The 25,034-nt window shown below is 33.0% G+C and overlaps 1 protein-coding gene across 1 annotated transcript; it reads right to left on the bottom strand.

The window, feature by feature from the left end:
• Positions 1-11,374: 11,374 nt before the first annotated feature.
• Positions 11,375-18,319, bottom strand: LOC127863498 (pyrokinin-1 receptor-like). The gene is made up of 4 exons (XM_052403044.1): positions 18,022-18,319; positions 14,263-14,796; positions 12,972-13,097; positions 11,375-12,331 (listed from the first exon to the last, which is right to left on the bottom strand). The coding sequence occupies exons 1-4, from the start codon at positions 18,317-18,319 to the stop codon at positions 11,766-11,768; spliced, it is 1,524 nt and encodes a 507-aa protein (XP_052259004.1). The 3' UTR covers positions 11,375-11,765.
• Positions 18,320-25,034: the final 6,715 nt, after the last annotated feature.

The following is a 25,034-nucleotide window of genomic DNA, read 5'->3' as shown; positions in this document are numbered from 1 at the left end:
TTCAATATTATCCTTTGGGATTCGAATAAACTGATTACGCGCGTAAATTTCTATGCCGAGGTAAGTTAAAACTTGTTGGTGGCCGGCACATTTTTCGGTATGTAATGATCTGTTTAAATCGCGCATTATAGAATTGAATGTTTCCATTATTGAAAAAAACACTCGTGCTTTCTTTTCCCTATCAACAGAAAATCGTCAAAAAGATGGTCAATGTTAATGGTGCATGCTTTAGTTGCCACTAACCAATGCAAAAATGAAGATACTTTTTTCAAATATAAAACAAGGCGACGAAGCACCCATTGAAAGTGATTTATGTATTCAATAAGCCATATCCGTTTTAATACCTAAAAGATCGAAATCCGTTGGATGCATCGGACATAAATCGAACGCCGAAGCAATGTTTGCCTTGGCCATTAATGCACTCTCACCTAAAGTTCTCACTTTATCGATAGCACTGTCAAATTGTGCGTACTGGACACTGCTGAAAGCCGGCTAAATGAAGTCATTTACACTTGCGCCCGATGGAAAGGATAAATTTGCGATTAGTCTCCAGCCGCCCGATCTCATAGTAACAAAACAAACAGGATTTATACGTAAATTTTAAAATAGGAGGAAATTTAAACGGCCCAATTACTAGACCCCTGTGTTTTAAACTAGTTAACTTAGCATGTAGAACAACCCTGTGAACGCGGGCTGATATAAGGTTTGTAGAATAAATAGGTAATCGAGGTCCTTCATAATGTATTGAAAATCCATTCCTGAAGCCGTTTAGAATAAATAATGCATCAGGTTGGTTGGGATATTCAGCCAAGTTTAAGGCCAACTTTTGAATATTAATATGCGTTCGGCCGAGCTCTCATATACTTTCTAGGGTGCCCGGATCGTTGAGCTGGACTAAAGCATCTGAAATTGTGATAAGCATTGGGCCCATGAGGTCTGAAACGTAATGGTTGTTGGATGGATGTTGGTCGGTCGAACCGGACGTTGGGGGCTGTAAGACGCTTGAGAGAAGCAATACACTGATGAATGCCGAGAGCCACAGTTCAAGCATTTGTGGGCGAACGGGCAATTGGTAAAGAGCAGAACCCTTTGTTGTTGTAGGCAAAACATGGCATTGCGTCGATAGTAGCCATACCCGAAATCGAAAGTATAGACAGCATCCACAATTTAGGGTCGATTATGTTCCAACGACAAGTCGGATTTTGAGAAAGTTTTAGCCTGAATTGCCTATCGTAGTACGCGCTACTGGCGAAACGCGACGCTGCCGTGCGTATGTTATGCATATATTGGAATAGTTATAAATGCTTCTTCCCGTGCCGCGCCAAAAATATGACCATGTAAATCAAACAGGCGTCAGACCAAACTTCTAGGCGTTCAAGGTTTTTAATTTCGCCTGAATCTGTAACAATAATCTCCCAATTTCTAATTTGAACTTTTTGCTGTGATGTTTCCCTGAATTTTGGTTAAAGCAATCGCAATTCAACAAATTCCCCGTTCCAACTAGTTTGTCTCGTCTGCAAAGCTACATGGGCGTACATGTTCAACAAACCTTGCTCACAACCTCGGGCGCTCGTACCCGGTTCGGACGCATTCTCGTGTTCTATTTCCGGCACCGGCAGCTCCGGTTCCGCTAGGCCGGTGGTCGCTTCCTGGTCCGCGCCCATAACTTTTTGCGACTGTGCAACTTCAACACGATGTCTTTTGGCCCGTGGTGGCATTATAAATCCATAAGAATAGTCTTGTTAATAAAAAAGAAAAGCGAACAATGTCAAAGACTATAATTGTAAATTACATATTCGATTGAAATTCATAAACTCACGTTAACAATTTAACAGCATGTAAGACAAAAATATTCAGTAAAATACATGTTCGCTAAGTTGCCACAGAATTGTCGCTGTTATTTAAGCTTTGCTTAATAATACAAGTAAACTAAACAAACCATTAACAAGATAAACAGATCACCAGTTATACACGAGCAGCATTCAAAATGTCAGCCGCTTTCAAAATGTCACAAAACTGCACCACATCACAAATAGTTGAAGTAGACTTTAGTTGTGTATTTATAGATTCAAATTTCGATAATCATACATACACGCGGTCGATCTATCTAATATGTATTCTTGTATTTAATCTTATATCTAAAACCCAAAATATAACTATATTTCCCTGAATATATATGTACCAAATGTTAATATAATAAATTAAAGAACGAAATACATTTTTAAATTATACATAAACATCGAAATGCATTTAAAATAATACTACAGACAAATTGTTGAAGACCAAACGCGTGGTCGGCCTTTTTTGAATCTAAGAACTCAAAAATATATATAAATATGTAAACTTATTTTGATACACTAAAATGTACATGCGACAAAAACGATTTAAGAGGTGCTCATTTGAAAAGAGCTAAATACAATTTACACAACCATTTTATATACTAAAAATGTACATGCGACAAAAACAATTATAGAGTTGCTAATTTGAAAAGAGTTAAATAAAAATTTCACAACCACGTGCAAAATTTTAAAAATAAAATCATAAATGAGTGACTTCTTCGGATGATCGACCAGCACATGAAACACCGATTCTGGAAAAACATGCGCTTGCACATAGTGGACGAGTCCAAGTGATGCAATAAACTAGGTAGAAATGGGTTATACCGCATTGCATTAAAAATGGGGTTTCGAAGTTTCGACGTGGAAATTTGCCTTAACGTTGAATACTTATTTACAAGCGTGCTGGGCATATTTCATTCGAAACTAATAAGATTGCTGCAATATCAAACAACGGAACATTTCACAGAATGCAAGGCGTCCAACTCATTTAACTTATAAAAAGATAGATAAAGTGAATACTGTGTTGATTGTAAGCAATTGATATATACGAAATCAATTTCATTGTACGCACGCCAGTAATTGCATTTAACAAATATATCAGCAAGAGTGAAAAACAAAAACAATCCCACGGGATTTATATATATATATATATATATATATATATATATATATATATATATATATATATATATATATATATATATATATATATATAACAAAGTCTCTATTAGCCTTGTTGTATTTAAACAAAAACGCTGTATTTATTTTTTGCGGAAGCTTTCGACCTCACGGTCTTCATCAGCGGCCATTTTTTATTTTCAGATGTTTTATTATGAACGGAAATGACGTCGTGTATTTCCGGCGTCAACGTTGTTTACGCGCCCTTTTATTAACGTTTATTCTTGCACGTTGATGCCATGTGGTCGGTATGTCCTTAGTTTTGACTTCCACAATTGCTCCATGGTTTTGCGGTACTCGTCCGACCCGCTGAGTTTTTCGAGTCCCATTATTTGGAAATCATCCCTGGAATGTCCGTCGGTATAGAAATGTTCAGCTACCGGGTCACTGTGCTGTGTGCGAATACGCGACAGATGTAATAGATGTCGCTGGTACAGAGTTCCGCCGGGCTCTCCCACATACACGAACCTGCGTCACTTCCGTCGTTTGTAAGAGACACTATGGACTTCTTAAACAAGTCCCATAGTAGAGCATCTCTTGGTGTATCGAATTTTGAAGATCTTGGTTTATTGAACATTGAGCAAAGATACAAGCAACTTCGACTGAACCATATCCATAAGATTTTCTACAATAAATGCCCGATCTATATGAAAGACAATTTTGTCAAATGTACAGATGTCCATCAATATGGGAATATATCAAGATTAAATTTTTATGTACCTCAAGATGATGGCTTTACTAGTTCTTCATTTCACTACAATGGTATTAAGGATAGGAATTCATTACCTGCTAATATAAAGTCCATCAAATCGAAATTTACTTTTAAGAAACTTGTTAAGAAACATAAATTAAATGAAATGAAGGACGACGAGAATTCCATGTATTTTTACTTTTAGATTTGTTTTATTTTATGAAATTTCTTATTTTTATGCTAATTTGTATGAGTCTGTGTATTATCATGTCAAAGTTTGAAAGTCTCACTTTTTTAATATGTAAAAGAAATAATTTAAAGATGATGTCGTTTTTATCGTAAAAACTGAAACAAACGATATATTTATAGTCACTTATAAGACCTGTTTAACAAAATCCAGGGACCCCGTTGGAAATAAGCTTATTCATTTTTATATGTCTATGCTTTACGGGTTATCCTGTGTATACATCATGTTGTTATATTAGTTAGATCTGTGATAGGCACCATTTACACTTGAAGTAACAATGTTAGCTATATCGTAGTATTTGTATTTGTACTTATCATGTTACGATATTGTAATGCATTGATTATATTGAACTGTAAAATGCTTGACATATATACACAAATAAAACTAACTAATCTTTATCGAAGATCGTTACAGCCGTTTAATTAAACTTTCATTCGCAACATGGGACGAGTGGCCAGCTTATATTTACGAGCACGATAATAACGAATGTTATAGAAGTACTTTCAAGGTAAATATATAATGTTACTTAAATATTTTAAAAATTTACCTTCGTTTCATAGAATAATGTATCCAAACCAATATTGATTACATGTGTCACTCGTATATCAGTGTCAAAGTATACACATGCCTTTCAGTTTAAAAATCACATAATTAAAACGATGATTGTCATTCAATGTGATAAAGTGTAAACATGTAGGTAGACCAACACAATATTCACAACGTTATAAACCTATACCCCCCCCCAAAAAAAAAATTACAAAAAAAACACGTCTATTAAAAAGACATACAAACTATATATTGTATAATCGGAGGCAATGAGTAGTTGTAATTAAATATGTTATCTCCCCTTCCTCTATATTTAAGTAGACATAGTGAAGCTTCCTTTTCAAGTAACGAACGTAAATCAGAAATACGACTTTTTTATTGTCACAACGGTTGTAACAAACTTTACACCAGGGTGTTTTAGAAATAAGACAAGTATGTTTATCACTATTAACTCACTATCTTCAGTAATCCATACTAGATAAAAACGAATTGCAAACTCGATATGCATTTCAAGAAAAACTTGGTTAGATTTTCGAATTGCTGTTAACAAATACCTGTAACTTGATATCAATCGAAAGTCTTAATTTAATTATGATGAAAATAAAATTATGATGGAAATAAATCAAACAGTATGTATATTAACTTTGAATACATAAACCCTGTATTGTACTGAATATAAACTGTATAAGTAACTTGCATTGCTAATTAATAAATATCTGGCTTCGTTGGTTGCAACAATGTACGTTACGCAATACATAACAACGTCGACTATACTAGACACGCATTACTATGTGTTTACATGTAATTTGTATTGTTTTATTTGTTTTTTACTCGAATTTACATTACTCTTGAAGCTTCGTATCAAAACAAGTATTGAGTCTTTGTCATATCTGCAATGACATTAAATACAATTGAATGTTGTATTTGTTTTGGTAATGTAGAAGTTGAGAGCAACAGTAAATAATTTTACAATAGCCCTTTGAGTGAAAACTTAATCCAGGTAGGCTCATTGTCTAATTGAGCTATTAAACATAGATTAGATAAATGTAGAAATAATTGTTGACGCGAACATAATGTTTCTCATTCCTACTACATTCCAAAGATGAACAGGATACTTATTTCAAAAGTTCAATCAACTTAATTAATAGTGTTTTGTGTTAACTGCTAGGATGAGAACGTATTTAAGATCTGCTGTGCCATCATTTATACATTACTTTCAGAAATAGGTGATACGTTTATAAGATGTCTGCTTCGATATGCGGGTAGTTCGTATTGCTGGATAGATCTCTGAACAAAAAAAAACATGAAGTGCGACCTGTCTTCAAACATCATATAAACGTGAAACCAATGGTATGGATAAATATAAGAATGCACGATTATGTAAATAGATGAAGTGATTGGACCCCAAGAGAAACAACCAAGACGCTAACAATCATCGTTTGAAAGGCAGTTCATCACATCATTAACACATAACATATTGCTTGGAGATATTCATCTCACAAGATAATATTGCTTGCGGAAAGAAATCGTCGTTGAAAACGATACTTCACCGCGGTTGTGTTTGTCTTGCACAGACTTAATTCGTCTTATGCCTCGCGGTTCTAGACATGCATTTGCTTCTATTAAAAAAGGATATTGCTTTTCGGATGTTATTGTATGAATAACGGTGAAGATTATTGTAGTTCTTGAATCAATCAAATTTGTCGACGAAACTACTTCTACTCTTATTTGAGTCCAATGCAACATTGGATATCAATCCACACTGCTAGTTTTAAAACGAAAGGGTAAACGGTGTGGTTTCAATTATTTTGTTTGATATTTAATTTGTGATGGAGTCATTGCTGATTACGAAAGGTGGCGGTTCATCCACAATTTATCGGTCATACGTTCAATTTTTGTTGCTGACCGTTGTTTAGGTGTAAACTCAGGTCTGTGACTATTAATGACAATTAAGATCATACATTTAAAGTATCAGACTATGCTAATAATACATTTCTTAAAAATCATAATAATCAACAAAGTTTAAACAAATGTTTTAACATAATTATTGGTCCATCGGGAACTTATTTAAATATGTGTCGATATAAAACATCATAAAAACATTCATAAGAGAGGATATTTTCATCATCGGTGTTAGTTTATATAAAGCAGTTGAAAAAAACTATGCAATACATGACTCTTCATAAAAGGAAAAAAACGGTACTTCTCTAAATAAAGGTGATGCCACCCAATCAATTGAAGGATTAGATTCATAACATATTTAAAGCATACTTAACCTCCTCACACTCGTATGAGCGAAATAACAAAAACACATGCATAATATTCTAGATACGAATACAGTAATTGTGCATTTATATTTTGAGATGTAGGATGCTGTTAACGAGATCTATACACTTACCAAATATATGGCACAAAATGTATATACGACCTTGTAGTGCATATGTGGATATGTCGAACCTATTTGATTCACTTACACATTGGCAACTTCGGTCGACATATCACACTTATGACATTAAGGCAATGTGTCGATTTGCCTTTGATAAAACTGTAACATCGGCGGATATGTTGTTGTACTTTACCTAAATGATGCCAGTATAAAGAAGGCAATGCCGGTTCAAAACGCAGTAGCTAAGTAGCTTCTAAGAGCAAACAGCTTTTCAATGACAACGTGTTGCAGATACGCCGAATATTAATGGTACACTCCAATATATTAACAGGGTTTGCAAGTACGTGAAAACATGTTTCCTGTATTATCCAGACAGTACAGTAAGGTTAACTCATTAGACAAAGGGCATCTGATGTATTTAATATGTCATTTATGATAGCAGCACTTCATTTAAGTTATCATCAATTTGAATCTTACAAGACATAAAGATGCGCCTCTACATATATTCACATTTGATATATATACCATATGCTGCGTGGTGTTCATGGGACGTCATATATACATATAGGAAAAACTTAAAACTATTTTAATTATATCGTATATAATATACATTTTATAATTATGATAGTACATTTCATGTTATATTAAGCTTATATTTTCATTACATTCATATAAAAACCATTTTCCGTAGAAGAATATTTACTTTTATTTAATGATTTCCAGTGGTTTATAGAGAAATATCAGTAAATAAAAACTGATAATTTCACTGTTTCAAACTCGTGGTCATATTAAATATATATTTTCACTTATGGCTGCGCCCCTCTTGAAAATTCTATTTTTTATGATCACTCTTGAATTAAAATCGATTATCCACCGAATCCAAGAAATATACTCTTTAAGTAGTCCGATTTAAAAAATCAATTATATTCATAATTTCGTTTTTTTAAATAAAAGTTTATATTGATAAATACTTGTGGCTAAATATTCAAACAAACAAACAACTTAAACTGAACAAAAAAAAAATAATCATTATAATTTGTATTATTATTAGTAGTAATAAATGTATTATTATTATTAATATTCGTATTATTATTATTATTATTATTATTATTATTATTATCATTATTATCATTTGTAGTATTATTATTATTATTTTTATTATAATTATTATAAGAACAATAATATAATAATAAAAATAATAATAAAAATAATGATAATAATAATTATAATAATAATAATAATAATAATAATAATAATAATAATAATAATAATAATAATAATAATAATAGTTATAATAATAATAGTAATAATAATGATAATAATGATAATAATAATAAGAAGAAGAAGAAGAAGAAGAAGAAGAAAAAGAAGAAAAATAATAATGAAAATAATAATAATAATAATTATTATTATTATAATAATGAACATAATAATAATAATTATTATAATAATAATAATACTTAATATAATAATAACAATTATTATAATGATTATTATGATAATAATAATAATAATAATAATAATAAAAATAATAATAATTATAATAATAATAATAATAATGAAATAATATAATGATGCAAAAAAACACAACAATCATCGCCTAACAATAGCGTAAAATTTCAATTACTTAACTCAAATCGCAACAGCAACCAATTTCCTGACAACAGACGATGAATGTGGAATTGATTACATGTGGAATGATTACACTATCAAAATAACAGTTAGCAAACACATGTCCTTCAAGAAGTAATCTAGTAATGTATCTTTTTAACTTTCGACACGCGAATTGTTAAATAGGGCTTATTAACCCAATTGAAATAGGTTTTACTAGAACAGAACAAACAGCCTAGTGTAATTATTTGCCTTTATCACTTAAAATTGATTGGAAAAAAAACTTATACCTGACAGCAAAGTCACTTAACGCCAGACCGGCTTTTGAAAAAAACACACTTTTAACGGCATAGTGTATGTGTAGTTTTCATCATCTTAAATGTATAGTAAATATATAAGATATACCATGCATCTCGGTAAGAGTGTTTGCTAAATAATGAGTAAGGTCATATAACGCATTCGCACAAACCGGTAAGGAAATATTATACTGAACTATATTGATATACATAATCCTCCCCTTACTTTATACCGGAAAGGGTAGTTCTGACAATAATATTTGATTGCGCAGGCTGGTAAAGAGCTTCTCTGGCCACACATGGCAAGACCAAATATCGAATATCCCGGGTCAAGTGGTGCGTTGACGATTTCAAACACGTCGTTCGAAATCGATTTTACCCATTTGTTCTTGACAACTTGTATTCAGATTACTTAAACGGGATGTATGCTATTAATATTAATATATAAATATTACATGTCTGACAGGGTGACAGTAAATTTGTCAACTTGAGGAAATACTGTCAACCGAGGCCTGTCACCCTGTCAGACATGTAATATTTATTTTATTATACCAAACAAACTATTGAAACAGGAGCAATTCATATGAACCATGAACAATTTTAATATTCAATAATTGTATTTAATTAATTTCAGCAATGAACAACCAATAACATGTTGAGTACTTTAGATTTTCGGGGCGAGCAAAATGACGCTTTTTTCGGCACCGACATAGTAATCGATTTCGTCAATTATTTCTTTAAAAATATATTAACAAACCAGCTCTCCGAAAATATTTCCGAAAATATTTTAATTATTTTGTTTTCATCACTTGATAACGCGATGTATGACGTACTCGTGTGACGTCATTTCGGTGACGAAACATTTTGGGACAACGATATTGACGTAGTGGTTTTTAAACTGTAAAATATTTGTGTAAACGACACGCTTACCTCAATCTCACTGGAAGTGTATATCGTTGTAACTTTATTGTTATTAGCATAGGATTAAAGTTGCCATTGAGATTGAGGTAAGCGTGTCGTTTATACTTAATTGAATTTTTGTATAACTCCTGTCAAAGCTTAAAAAATGGCATTAATCTTTTCTACAGCACAGTTTCAGCTGCACTCGATAGTTTAATAATCCAAATACAACGGAAATGCAAAACTGCGTACTGCGCATGCGCGAATGGGACTGTATAATTTTTTACCATTCCGCACGTGATTGCTAAGGTAGCGGTCGACAGTATTTTTTGGACAGTAAATTTTTTCCCGCTGGTGGCACGTGATTGCTAAGGTAGCGGGCGACAGTATTTTTGTGGACAGTAAATTTTTTTCCTCTTGGTCTGTCAGTATTTCTATGTCACATTGGCCTATAGCTTGTGAATAAAAGTGAGGTATAATAATCTTAAATGTAAACGGGAAAAACATAACGTTCATATCGTCGCACACATTTTCTTCTCATGGTTATCTACAAAGCAGCTGGATTGTTTAGAATTAAATTAGGAATCTCCAAGGTCTACACGTGTAGGACGAATGAGATGCATTTCGGGATAAAAAAACACCTAACGTTAAATGATAACACATGCAATTTTTCGACAGGCATAGATATATGGGCTCATTTTTAATTTGCTAGAAAGGCCTTTAATTATTGCAGAAACATATGGCAGAGTTCATCTTTTGGTTATAAGTACGATTGAGCGACATGATGTACACTATTGTTTGCGAATATGGGGTATGACCATTGATGTTCGGTTGATTGGTCACAATGAACAATTTGTGTAATTTAACCATATTAAAGCAATTTGAACAAAATGACAGAAAACATCGCACTGGTAAATATGCAATAATGATATGTCCACCTTGTTTGAAAATAATAATTTCCACAACGCAAAATATATGCTTTTGATGATTTGGAAACACCCGAACTTTGTTAAGATAAACACAATCTCAATGAGGTATAATCAAGATCCTAGTTAAAGCCACACAACTGTTTTTGCATAGTAAATTAAAGTATAAATAAGAAACAAATATTATATATGCCAACTAGAATATATTTGGTGGTCACATGGTAGAAATCCGTCCTTTTTGCGCTATAAAACTTAAAAATAATCGCGTTTGTCGAAATGGACGTACACGTCTAAAAATCCTATTTTCGGTTTTAAAAGCGGTACCGTTTGCAAAATAATGAAATTCTTGCTAATAAAGCTTTAGATCTAATGTTATCTATGCCAATTAGTATATAGTCGGTGGTTACAAGGTAGAAATCCGTCTTTTTTTGCGTGTTAAAACTAAAACAAAATCGCGTTTGTAGAAATTGACGTAAACGTATAGAAATCCTACTTTCGGTTTTAAAAGCGGTACCGTTTGAAAAATAATAAATTACTTGCTAACTAGGCTATAGATTGAATGACACTTTTTCACACTTACAAATTGCATCTATATGTATTGATTAACATGTATTTCATTTCAAAATCAGAAGAAACGTGTGTGGCTTAAATACATTACTGATGCAGACACAATTCGGGTGTGTTTTTTTTAAATCTGCTTGCCACTGGGTGAAAAGCAGTTTTTGTTAAGTTTTTAGAGAAAACACATTATTTTCGTCATAACTAACTGTCAAGTGTGCATTACATGCAATTTATTTATTATAAGATCTCCGTATTCAGATATTGTATTGCGGAAAGATGCCGTCCTTAATCAGTTCTGTAAAATTGTTCGCGTACATACATGTACTTTTGTTCATCCGTTTGATTCTGAACGAGCATTTGCTTGGAATTCCCTTCTCGTGTTTTATTAATAAATTGTTATCAAATATATGAATTGTAAGAATTGTCCTATTTATTTGTGTTCAAACTAGGCAATACATATATCCTTATGCATTCAATACGTAGATTTTCTCAATAATGTCCGATAACATTATTACACAACCTTATAACGCACACTATGAACACTTCTATTTCACACAGAGTGTGCATTACAGTTTGTCGTGTATCTAAACCGTTGATTGCCATGAATGTGTTAGCGGTTCAGCTTCAAGTAGTCTCAATTTAGCAGCAGTTTGGTAATCAAATAACGTATGCTCTTTACGTAAATCGTCGATATCATGAAATGAATTGACCAATCCATTTCTACGTCGATTTAGCGCACTGTGACGTCTATCGGAGCACCTCTTGTGCCGACACAAGGCGTGCAGGTCGCTGTCAGAATGTGCGTGTGACTTGCCTGATGAGCTTTCATATGTCTTGTTAATCAGCGTCTCTTTAGTGGAGTATTTGTCTCCGGAGTGGTTATATTTAGATGACTCTTGCTTATCGTTGTTGTAATACGTAACAATCCGAAAATCCTTGTTGTCAGACATGTTTGGAATATCGCTCTCTCGAGAATGGGGTACATTTAAATCGTGATTGATGAACTTGGCCTTTAGCATATAAAAAGATGGAAGATTATTTGCGCCAACAAAACATCTGCAGAGAGTTCGCTTGAAGGCTCTCCTGAACTTTCTTGACATCACATTGTACAGTATTGGATTCACGGTGGAACTGAAGAAGTAAAGAATTCCTGAAACACGACAAATGTGTGGATTAAGATACTCTGCACTCAAGACTGCACACTTATTGTACTATCGTTACTTAACACAATAAGAACTTAAATGTGATAACATCACAGAACTTGTGCAAACCCTATAACAATCACATGGTAGACTTTTATTGCACCCTTATCGACCGTGCTCTGTGAAAAGAGGGTGTATTGCATGTGCGTAACATGTTGTCCCAGATTAGCATTTGCAGTCCGGATAGGCTTATCAGGGATGACACTTAGCGATGTTATGACGTTTTTCGTTTTAAGAAAGTCTATTTTAAGCAAAAATATCAAGTTTAGGCGGAAAGGTTCGTACCTGCGTAGCATCTGCAGACTGCTTATATGGGCCGACATATTACGCAAAGGCATAAATCCCCTTTTCACAGAGCATGGCTCATATAAATAAGAATAGTCATCGTCATGTCTGTGTCTATGTTAACCTCTTTTTGTTCACAATCTATTAATTGTTATGAGATACACAAACGATTGTGAAGTAAACTTAGTTGCTTCATACTTCTATATTAAAACGTTATACAATCATGTGTAACCAATTTGCTAGACGTGGTATTACATACACATCAACTAATTAATATCCATTTATTCTCAAGCAGATATGTACCTGAAAGATAAAACAGATGTCCCTGTATTTCTAACAGCCGTGCATTCCAATTAGTAACGTACAGTGTCATAAGTCTTTGAGCATGGAACGGAGCCCAGCAGATGAAAAACGCAACTACGACAGCAACTGAAATAAAACGATATGAACACATCATTCACACATTTGTCGAAGCAATCGATAAACGTCAACATGAATCCATGACATACATCACCAATACGCATACTTTATAAATATTTGTTGAAAAACCTATATGTAAATACCGCATATTTACCAAATTGTATAATTATAAAAGATGAATGTATTAACACTGAAAAATCAATTGTGTACAACCTAAAGTCAGTCTGTCGGCAATTTACTAAACTGTCATTGAAAGTATTCAAAATAGCACTTAGCGTTATGAGGATAAGTTCAGAATCTTTTTAGCATTCATTTTATTTTTGCCTTATCAATGAAATTAAACGTCATTTTCAACCAAAGGATGTCAATAATAAATTGTTGTTTATATACAAATGATGAACCGATATAAGCACATACATTTCCAAGAACAACATAATTAAGTATGTACATCATGTCTGTTTAAAGAAACTCTTCTATACATCTACCCGTATTAAACACAGCCTAATCTAAGGACTTCGGTGCTAATTGTAGCCTGTTAACAATAATTTAACTGAAGTTATAATACTTCATATCTGTATTGTACAACGTTTCAACACAAACGCAATCAATATGATAAACGACTATAACAAATAATGTAAGTCCGTCAACACAATCCTATTACCTCATTCATGAGTTTAAAATATACAATTTCTATATTGACTATCTAAAGGCACATAGGATAGTATTACATATGTAATTTTCTGTTTTATACCAACTTCACATTCTCGCGCAAATAAGGAAAACAATTTCGTTTCACCGATATTCTCACATTTTTCTAATATATTGTGCCATAAATCAAACATGCTTCAATATTGAAATAACAAAACAAATTGATACCGCATCCGTTCTTTCTGATTTATCTGCAGACAATAACGTATTGAATAACACAAAATAATAGATCACTGATTTAGAGTCAACTTAATACCTCAAAGTAGATAACATCATTTGGCATTCAATTATTCATACCGAGTAAACAAGGCGCCGAAACAATGTCTACATCTATCCGTTTGCCAAGATCAAATTTCTCTCATCGCAAACAATCGCCTTAACGTAGTTATGAATTTTTTTTATCCTATTTAATAAGTATTTTAAATAAAATCAACGATACATTTAATACTTTGTATTAATTGTTTACCTAACATTTTGAGTATTGCTCTGCGTGCTTTTGTCGCCGTCGCCTGTCCGTACTGAGTATCATACTTTGTTCGTAGTTCTGTTCTGTGCAGTTTAATTCCGATAAGAATGTACATTAAACTTAGGATAGCCATGGGTAGCACAAAATAGACAAACGTCGATAGCTGGAACACTATTATCATCCGCCCTGTCCACTTCTGGGGGATGTTGCAGACAAGCGAGTCAGGTATATGCTGGCCACTGTGGGGATCCGACAGGTAGTAAAATGTCCTTGTATGCACCGGATATGGTAAGGCACTTAGTATGGAAACTACACATATAAGGACTATGCATCGTTTAGCTCGGCTTATATGACGGCAGTGTTGCAATTTCATGGGGTGACAAATAGACAGATAGCGTTCTACAGTGAATCCCGTTATGGTCAACACAGACGAATACGATGTCATCTCCATTATAAACGATTTGAGTATACAGAATGATTGCCCAAATCGCCATGGATACGCTTCCCAAATTGAGTACACCTCTGGCGGCAAGGCTACAAAAAAAAACTAGATGGACCATGCTCTGTGAAAATGGATTTAATGCAGCTGCGTACAGTGTCGTTACATATTAGCTTGTTCAGTCCCCACAGGCTAGTCAGAGACCACACTTTCCGCAAAAACTTGATTTTTGCTCGGAAGAGACTTTCTTGAAACGAAAAATAGCATACAAGCGGAAAGTGTCGTCCCTGATTAGCTTATGCGAAATGCACGGGCTAATATGGGACGACACTATACGCACATGTATTAAACACGTTTTTCAAAGATCACGGCTCATATATATATGAGTTAATATAGGTGGCAACACTATTATAAAGAACTACACTTTAGTGACAGAGTATGTGATATACGCCACACGGGCAAAAGGTTAGGCAATATGAAAACATAATCATTGAAACAAATGCAAACGCAGGTTGGACGAGTATCATGATGGTATGGCTCTGAACTAAGAGCGGACATGCCGAATTTAAATCCTGCTCTATGCAACAAATTTATTCTTCTTTGACTCCTTTCTGCACTGGTTTGTATCTTTGATGGAAATAAGTGTAATGACAATGCACTCATAGCTCCGCAATAGTAAGTCTAAAATATCTATTAGATTGTAAATGGTGTATCCATGCAATCAATGCTATTAGTAAGTTTATGATAGTCCCATATTATTATACGACATTAATGTGTACATGAAAATAGGGAATCTAGAATATTTACAAAATGACATAATGTGTATATAGTCTAAATTATACAAACTAGCATATTAAAATATTTAATAAAGCTCAACATAATTTAATTTCAACAGTTATCTACCGAAAACATCCTCATACTTCTTCAGGCATTACACATTTTTTGGATATTTGATCGAAACAACCCATTGTGTCAATTTTAAAAATCAAGATATAAATTGCATATATAAGGCTGCTTTTATTTATCCGAAATTCAATCAACGTTATTACCACGGATGTTTCTTGCTTTCATATTGAATAAAGCTGGTCTTCGAAGCGCTTCTAAAATGTGTAGGAAATGTGTTTTTGTTTTTTTCGAAAGTGTAATAAGGCTTTCTAAATATCGACTCCTTGTTTGTATGTCTGTAATAATTATATATGTTGTATTTCTGGTTTCTGATTTAGTTTTAAAGTGTAAAGTGTGAACTCGTCATAGATCTTAACTAGTCTGTGATATGATGTTTAACACAAAAAAAAAACAACTTATGATGTCGGCTAAAGTTTGGTCTTGGATATTGCTTGTGCTATTTTGACAAAACAAGTGCGATACTTGTACATTACTGTATACTGTCAAAGGGGCCTTTTCAGAGATTTTGGCATGTTTTGAAGTGTGTCATTAAATGCTTTATATTGATAAATGTAAAAATTCGATACAAAATGCTAAAGCAAAAAAAACACAAGAATGAAATTAAAAAAAAATAATAATGTAACGCTTAGCAGGGCTCTAACCACTGACTCCTGGAGTCCTCGAGTAAAACGTCTACCACTTAGATCACTCGGCCATTCTTACGAATACAACCAGACGTTTTTTATACTTTATATAAGCAATCCTCGTAGTTTCACAAAATATAACGACAACAACAGAACTATCCAAATTATGAATTTGCTTCGCGTTGCAACGCTTTATAATTTTCGGCTGTTTAAATCGTCAAAAAGATATAATGGCTATTTAAGAGCATAGTAAATGTTCAGTAATACTGTTTCCTCACATATATCATAACTAAAACGAAAATTTGCGAATCTAAAACAACTTTTTCAATTTTGTCAATTTACCAAAACGTGAAAATTCCCCTTAAACCCATTTATGCCTTGCGTCTAGAAACATGCCTTGGAAAACAGCGTAGACCCTGATGAGACGCCGCATGATGTTAGGTTTGTTGATGATAATATCATTGTTTAAATCCAATAAAAATATTGAAGTTCATAAAACAATAACGAACTACCGTGTTAGCTTTGTAAACACGCACAACACCAATGCTGTTAAAGGTTTTAACATATTCAATGAATGTTTAGTTAAAATGATTTTAAGTTTATTAATCTCGGTTTGTGTTAATTGCAACACTTGTATTCATTAGATAAAATCCACATTTAAAACACTTAAATTGTGGAATGTTATGTAGTTGAAGCAAGGCATGAATCTCTAAATTTGGTAATTGGTATGTTAGCAACCTTAATAGGGCTTCTTGTCGCATTATCCGACGATGGTCAGAATACAATAATTCTCATGTTGGTTCCATGTCATGAATCCTAAGAAAGTTGCATTCCTGATTATCAGTTCCATATATGATGATTGTGTTAAATGGTAATACGCTTGCAATATGTTTTAACTATTGTTCTGTAATTGTTCCTGCTAATGCTATGATCTTAATTTGCATGTAAATGTTAAATAAATAATTCTGGGACAAGTGGGTGGTTCGGAGAGTCTTAAAAGCCGTTTAAAACCATAGTGCTTTTGTATTGAGCATGTTAACCCATTTATGCCTAGCGTCTAGAAAAAAGGCCTTGGCAAGCAGCGTAGACCCAGATGAGACGCCGCATGATGCTGTTTGCTTAAAGGCATTTCTCTAAGAAATATTTTAAATATTGAAAAAAATATACTAGACATCCCTAATTTTGGAAATAAATCGATCCAATTTACAAGGATGGGAGAGTCCACTAGGCATAAATGGGTTAAGGTAATCAAACCAGTTGTGCTCATGTGTGTTTTTTGTACGTGTGCGTCTTTTCTAGCTGATTTGTTGTGTGTTGTTTTGCTAGCGATCGCCTCCTGGCCATATATAGAGGACAGGCTTGAATAATTAGGATTCCCTCCAAGTCTGAAATAGGACTTATTCATTAATTGTAAATAAGTGACAACACCTGTATCACAGGCATATATAGTATGCACATAAATTAATTCGTTCGAAAACACCCGCATTTTTATTACATGATACTATGATTTGTAAAATAGAGCTTATTTATTTGTGACAAATATATAGATATACGATCACAAATAACTACACTCATATATAAATAGTATAATTCGTTTGTTAGACAGTGAATGCCAGCCGACTTCTAAATATGATATCATATTTTAGAAACGTATATATTAAACATGAACATAGTGTAATTATGGACTGTGTTACCAAACGTTGTATTTAATTTTAACATGGTCGTAATTAGTTTCGTTTGCTTTCAATAGCATATAGTTACATAAATAAACATATGTGAAAAGGGTCTTACCTAATAAAAGCGTCATAACGTCTGATATGGCTAAAGTGAAAAGATAATAATTTGTGACTGTATGCATGTATGTGTTTTTCCATATCACAATACACGTACTTAAATTCCCAATCACTCCGGTTAGGAAAATGGTCGCATAAATCATAATCAAAAATACCACTGTGAACATGCTTTTCCGTTTTTCACCAAGATTTGCTATCAGTAATTGTTTTATGTAATCATCTGATCTGTTGAAATACTCAAATGTGTTTCCGCTTCCATTAATGGAAACATATCCAGGTCTATCATCTTTGGCCATGATGAATGCTTCATCGTACCTTACTTAAGTGTACAAGCAACATTGCCATTGATGAAAAATGTATTAAGTTCATAATCAAATTTTATTCCTTGATATACACATCTGTTCTGTTGAGCACGAATGTTAATCCAATATGAAACATTAACTTAAATGTAAATTCGTGTGTTTGTGCAATCAAATCTCACATTGTTCCCACATTAAAAGTTAAGATCGCGTTCACACCATTGCTTTTACAACAATGAACTTCAAAACGACTATAATCCTCCGCTCGTAAAGATTTTCGTTACTTTTTTACACGCACAGCACTACTGTACCATCACCGTCGATGCTTCAACTCCAACTGATACAGCGCATATAAACCCATCACATCACGGACTGTCGGTAGTGAAATATATATTGGCGTCTTGTAATAGCCTCGTTGTTTTTATACAGTCTTAATCACGTTCGAAGGTCGCGTCTTTACAAGTTTTTTGTCATTGTGGCGAGTATTTCATTTGCCATGTATTGTTATGTAACATAATGCAATTAAGACAAAACAAACGATACGAATAATAAAAGTAGCCCGTCTTCTATATTGCTTAAACTAACATGTCCTAGACACAATATATTTGCTAATGAAATGTTGATTAGCTCGGTACGACAGGCAACGAGTAGTTTGCTTCGTGCATGATATTGTTGTTACAAACACGTGAAATTATCAGCTGCTTTACTGGTTATACTCTACAATGCACATATGTAATCAATGCCCATCAGTAATGGTATGTCGACACATCAAATATCCTGTTCATGCTTTGTTTACAACAGTAAATTGAAATTATTTTGCAATTTCATTTGTACCAGTATATAAGCTCAAAGCGATAAAGGCATTATTCTTGTGATATATTTGGCCTGAGAGTCAAGCAATTAACAAATTCAAAAATATAACGCTAACATATTTTGTGGCGATCAATCAATCAAAACAAGTGTTTAACAGTGTCACTTATCTGTGTGCAGTATTAAGTATAATCAGCGCATACAATCCAGAGTTTTTGATTATGGCATTAAGTAAAACGTTGTGAAAAAAAAATGCATAGTTAATTATAATAATTCATAACAAATAGAAACAATATAAATATATATCGTAGTTGCCTTATTTGCACTCATAAAATATGCAAGTTAAATACATAATACTAAGGGGATTTATCAACATATTGGCACGACATGTGGCTTTGTGAAATTGTCATATTCACATCAAAGAGCCCATATAGCATGCATTTGTATGTCACACTGGATAACTGCATATTTTAAAACTTTTCATTCACGTCACTCCACCCTATTGGGGGCTTTAAGTTAAATTATGAAAAATTGTATTGATGTGATAAAATCTATGAGATTGTGTATTCTTTTCCCTAAAAAATCCGCAGTGTGGAAATAAAGACACAAGAAAAAGTTTTTTCATTTTATTATATACCTGCTGTATGTTCCCAAAAAATACAAGTTGTATCAATCGGTAAAATACAACTGCACAGAAATAATGCCAGTGGCTTGAGCTATTTCTCATGTGCCTCTCGTGAGATACGTCATCACACAAGCCACTCGACTGCTTCAAACACATGAAACACTATTCCGTATGTATATCACTTGAAGTCAACGCGTAATGATGTGCATATAAGCATACACAGCACTAGTGTAACCAAATGCAGGAAAACATCACTGACAAAATGAAAAATCTAAACGTTGTTAAATCTTATACATAACTTAACTGTTTGGCATATATTGTTTTCGCGCATAATCAATTGAATGAAGCTATTGACTTGTATATTCACTTTGTTATATGTGGGTATATATTGTGTAGCGGTTTATTTATATTTAGTATAAGATATTTTGTAACACGTTTACGTCACAAAACACCTGCTAAGTATATAAAACGATCAAAACTGAAACTGTCAAACATGTTAATTGTACGTATGTGGATCAGCCTTGTTCATACATATTGTAACACTTTACTGTCTCGTCAGCAGTTGTGATACGTCTTTCGAAGACAGTTTGTGTGAATAATATATAGCGCAAAACATGTTTAAACGTCGGACATTAATGATTTGATCATCTGAGTATTGTAATAAACACAAAAAATATATGATGAATAATCACGTGTTAGCAGGATTAATTGCCATTGTTCTAGATATAAAATGTCGTGTTGTTGTAAAATTATTTCCATCTTAAAAAAGGAACTTCAATTGTCATTATCTAATCGACTCATTCAGAACCATATATTTTGATACACAGCATTTTAATTGAACTTCCATGAGAGTTTACACTTCTGCAAACGGAAGGCAAAATTACATCTAATACAAAGTAATTATTTTACTTGTTGAGCTTTAATTTATATCCGGAATTACCAGTGTATACTATATATTGTATATTGATTATATCTCTGCCACAACCAATATAAATTCTTACTTTAAATATTCGTTGCCTTAGTACCACTCTATTCACGTATGTGTTTATCGATATTTAGCTGTTGATGTATATTAAAACATGAATGGTGTATCATTCAAAAACTGTGTAACATACTCGTGGTATCTAACTCGAACATTACTGCAAATTCCTAAAAAAAACTATATTGCCGCAAATTGCATGCATCAAAATGAGAAAAATAGCCAAAACTATTACATAACACATTTAATTTTATTTATCAGCTTTGTATCAAGAAATAGTATACTGTATATGTTAACAACAAGCATGCACTAACGCATAACCGTGTTTTAAGCATTATTTTGCAATAGCAAAAGCATGGGCAGAGAACCGCTTTGATTCGATAAATCATCATGGGACAAATATAACACCGAAAGTAATAAAACTGGTTTGTTGCATCAATTATCCAGCAATAAGATTGATATAGGTTTTTCATTCAAATTACCACACACAGTGTTTATTTATTGAGGACATCGCTGCATTAATGTCTACAGCATCTTTAAATGCCGTTATTATGCATGATAAAAAACAACAACAATAAAAGCGGATTAATGTTTACATTATAGCCAACCTGAAAAGTTCATAGGTTTAAACATCATGGAATAACCATTTCATTAGCTTTAATACTGAATTATATTATGTTAATGATGGTAATACATCGGCACGTGGTATCTATTGTTGGCAATGGGTGAAGAATATCATTCAACAATATCACGTTCAATTTACTTTATGGTGATGATTTATTTCCCATCTTGATTGTGTTAAATCACTTGAGCGTTCATTAAACTAACTTTGTACGAAAAAGGGATTTTGTTAATAACAAATTCCCTAACGTCATGCTATGTTTGATATGCGTAGCTTGTTAAAACATCTTAATTTTACGATATATTATTGCTTCAACCTTGGTTTCGTTCATGGAGTGAATAACTTGCATTTAATAAACACCATAGTGACGTTGGCTTAATGATATATTTATATAAGGCAAGCACTTCCCTGACGACAATACAAAACACTCATTTGTTAACAATGGTTTCTTTTCTTAAAAAGACAATTTTCCGAAACAGAAGCCAAATGGTTATATGTTTTTTCTTTATGAAGTAATTGTACTGAATATCATTTCAATGCATTAATATGTTTGCGAAAATGTTAATTCTATGCATTTTAAAGAAACATTAGAATTGCGTTCTGAGAAAACTGGGCTTAATGCATGTGCGTAAAATGTCCTCCCATATTAGCCAGTGCAATTCATACAGGCTTATCAGGGACGACACTTTACGCCTAATTTTGATTTTCGGTAAGGAGAGACTTCGTTTAAACTAAAAATACCATAAAAGCGGAAAGTGTCGTCCCTGATTAGCCTGTGCGGACTGCACGGGCTAATCGGGACGACACTTAACGCACATGCATAAAGCCCAGTTTTCTCAATACGCGGCTCAAATTTATTTAATAAATGAAAGTGTACAGTATGAATATACATACTTAACTGAGCATGTCGTAAAAAGCCAAACTTCAGCACAAACATGTTCTTTGATATGTAACTAGTATGACACTGGTAATTCTTCAATTGCATCGAATCTCTAGTATGATACTGCTCAACATCGTACTTAAACGGCTCGTTAGTCAAGTGCATGTATAAACTATTTGAGCAAAACATCTAGGCGGTATTTGAATTCGTAATATTTATATTCTGCGATTTTCTTCCAGTCAATTCATATAAAGGAATCGCAAGTGTTATTATGAAGTCACGCATTGTTATAATAATTTATTGTCGTTGTAAAATGTTCAAGGATAAATGGTACTCAATAATTCATTTTCAGTAACTAAACGATTCATAGATCTAAAGATCTTGCTCTTTATTTTATACCTGTTTAATGCTTTTAACAAAATACAGGTTGTATCAATCGTTGAAATAAAAAATCCCGTATGACGCTACTCGCTGTTTCCAATTCCGTATTACCATACTAGCCGGACTACTTCGACCCATTTAATGACGTCACATTACACGCACCGAAAATAGAAATATTTTATATTACGAAATATATTACGTAGAACATCGAGTGACGTCATTTCTGTGACAAAACACAATATAGTTTTATCTAAACTCTGTAAGGACTTGTCGGACGTGGCGTTTTTTAACAGTAAACTATGTGTTAAAAACGTATTTTGGCGTGTGTGTTTATCATGCATAAATGTATATTTCGATAGGAATACAATCAAATAGTGTGGTTTAAACTAAGTTTCGATAAAGACATGGAAGATAGAAGTGGAAGTGCATATCGTTTAAAAGTTTTTGTTATAAACATCGGTTTAAAGTTGTCAACTTAATTGTTATAAAAATTGGATTAACGATGGCATTAAGGTAAGCGTGTCGGAAACCTGTGTTTTCCCGGTTCGAATGTTTACACGTTAATTTACATAAACTGTATTCATACGCGTCTTAAATAAACTATGGCGTTTCGTTTTAGTCATTGTTTTGTCAGTTTTGTTTAAGTAAAAAATACATTTGTTAACTGTTTTCGTTAGTTGTTGTATATAATAAAAGGAATATTACGCTAGTCAATTGTTTCAAGAGTTTGTATCACTCTCGTGGCTTGTGCTATTCCGCCTCTCGTGTGATACGTCATCACACAAGCCACTCGAGTGATACAAACTCTTGGAACAAATGACTAGCGTAATATTCCGTATGTATTGACCTTTGTCTTTCTGTGATCGTCCATACAATAACATTTGCACAAATCTAACGAAATAGAAATTAAAAGTGCACATGTTTTTTGCTTCGTTTGCTTTTTGTATTCGCTTCACTGTGTACCCATTTATAATTAAATGCGAGCAAACTAAATAATGATGCCCAACAGCTTTTGTCGTAAGTACAGATTGCAAAATGTATATCCATGTACTTTCAGTATTAAGTCTTTCTATTTTCCCGTAAAGTCTGCATCAAATGGAGGAACAAAGCTCCTGATGAAATGTATTCTATATGATAAGGAGTTATCGATAGTGATTTATACCAACAACACATACATTTTTCGTAGGTTAGTGTGCATATCTTGTGTAATCAAATGAAAGGATTAGTATGGTTTTATGAATATACGACCGGAACGAAATTAAGTATCGAACATATTAATCTAGACAGTCGTTAAACATAATGATTATGTATTGAATAACAGAACAGAACAGAATAGTTTTTATCCGACTTTTACAGCGAATTCGGTTGATTAAAGCCCCGTTGATTAAATATTATCTATAATCAACGGCAAAAACTTGACGTCAATATTTCGACGAAAGGACGTAATAAATGCAGCGACATTATCCAGTCAAACTAATTTTGTTTAAACAAAAAGGTTTACAAAATAAAAAGTGGGATAAATAGAATAATATATAAGTGTTGATTATAGATCAGGTTTATCATGCATGATAAACCTGATCTATAATCAACCCTAACCTATTATTCTCTATATTTGACTTAAGCATAAATACAGCTCATCGTCGTTAACATACAGATACAATAACAGCATGCATAACAATTAAATACAAAACATACATCATTTGGAAGGAAGATCGATTCGAAAAAAAACAACAACATACAACATGTTTTAGTGACAATGTCACATGGAATAGGTTGATACTGAGTGACCGCATAATGAAAAAAACATTGTTTAATGATTTCAACAAGTATTACCTTAATATACGCTTATTGGCTTTTTGAAAAATATATCATGTATACTACATATATAAGACATTTTCTCGCATTTCAAAGCCTTTTAAACAAAACGTGGCTAGTTTTCTTCACACTGTTTTCTTTAAACTATTAAGAAGTTCGATAAACTTAAACATATTTGGGCGACATCTGTAAAATTTTGGAATAAATGTTTTCCTACCAACGGCATAGTAAGGACATGTAATAACAAAGTGATATTCATCCTCGATATCATTAAGGTTGCATAAAACACATTTACGTTGACCACTTACAACGTTCTGGTGTCTACCTGTTTCAATAAATAATTTGTGAGATGGCATACGTAATTAAGCTATAATGTTCCTATGTTGTGTTTTTTTATCAACAATATCAAGATAAGCCGATCTTTCGGAAAGTGGTTGTATTTCCTTGTATAAAATCATTGAAGTAGATGATGTGACACTTATATTCCAGTAAGTGATATACTGGTCTCGTAATCTGTTTTTAAGTAACGGGATGAATTGATTAGAGGTCACAGCTTCGGGGAATAGCAATACATTGTTAAAACCGGTTTGGTTAAGAATG

Source organism: Dreissena polymorpha, unplaced genomic scaffold (assembly GCF_020536995.1).
Source record: "Dreissena polymorpha isolate Duluth1 unplaced genomic scaffold, UMN_Dpol_1.0 chrUn011, whole genome shotgun sequence".
Taxonomy (NCBI): domain Eukaryota; kingdom Metazoa; phylum Mollusca; class Bivalvia; order Myida; family Dreissenidae; genus Dreissena; species Dreissena polymorpha.
This window is presented reverse-complemented; position numbering and strand designations above follow the sequence as displayed.

Coding starts and splice junctions, on each gene's coding strand:
- LOC127863498 (XM_052403044.1), bottom strand. CDS start 18,319: ATGGCCAAAGATGATAGACCTGGATATGTTTCCATTAATGGAAGCGGA. Junction 14,797..18,021: donor CGTTATGACGCTTTTATTAG/GTAAGACCCTTT, acceptor TTTTTTTTGTAG/CCTTGCCGCCAGAGGTGTAC. Junction 12,332..12,971: donor ACATCTGTTTTATCTTTCAG/GTACATATCTGC, acceptor GTCGTGTTTCAG/GAATTCTTTACTTCTTCAGT.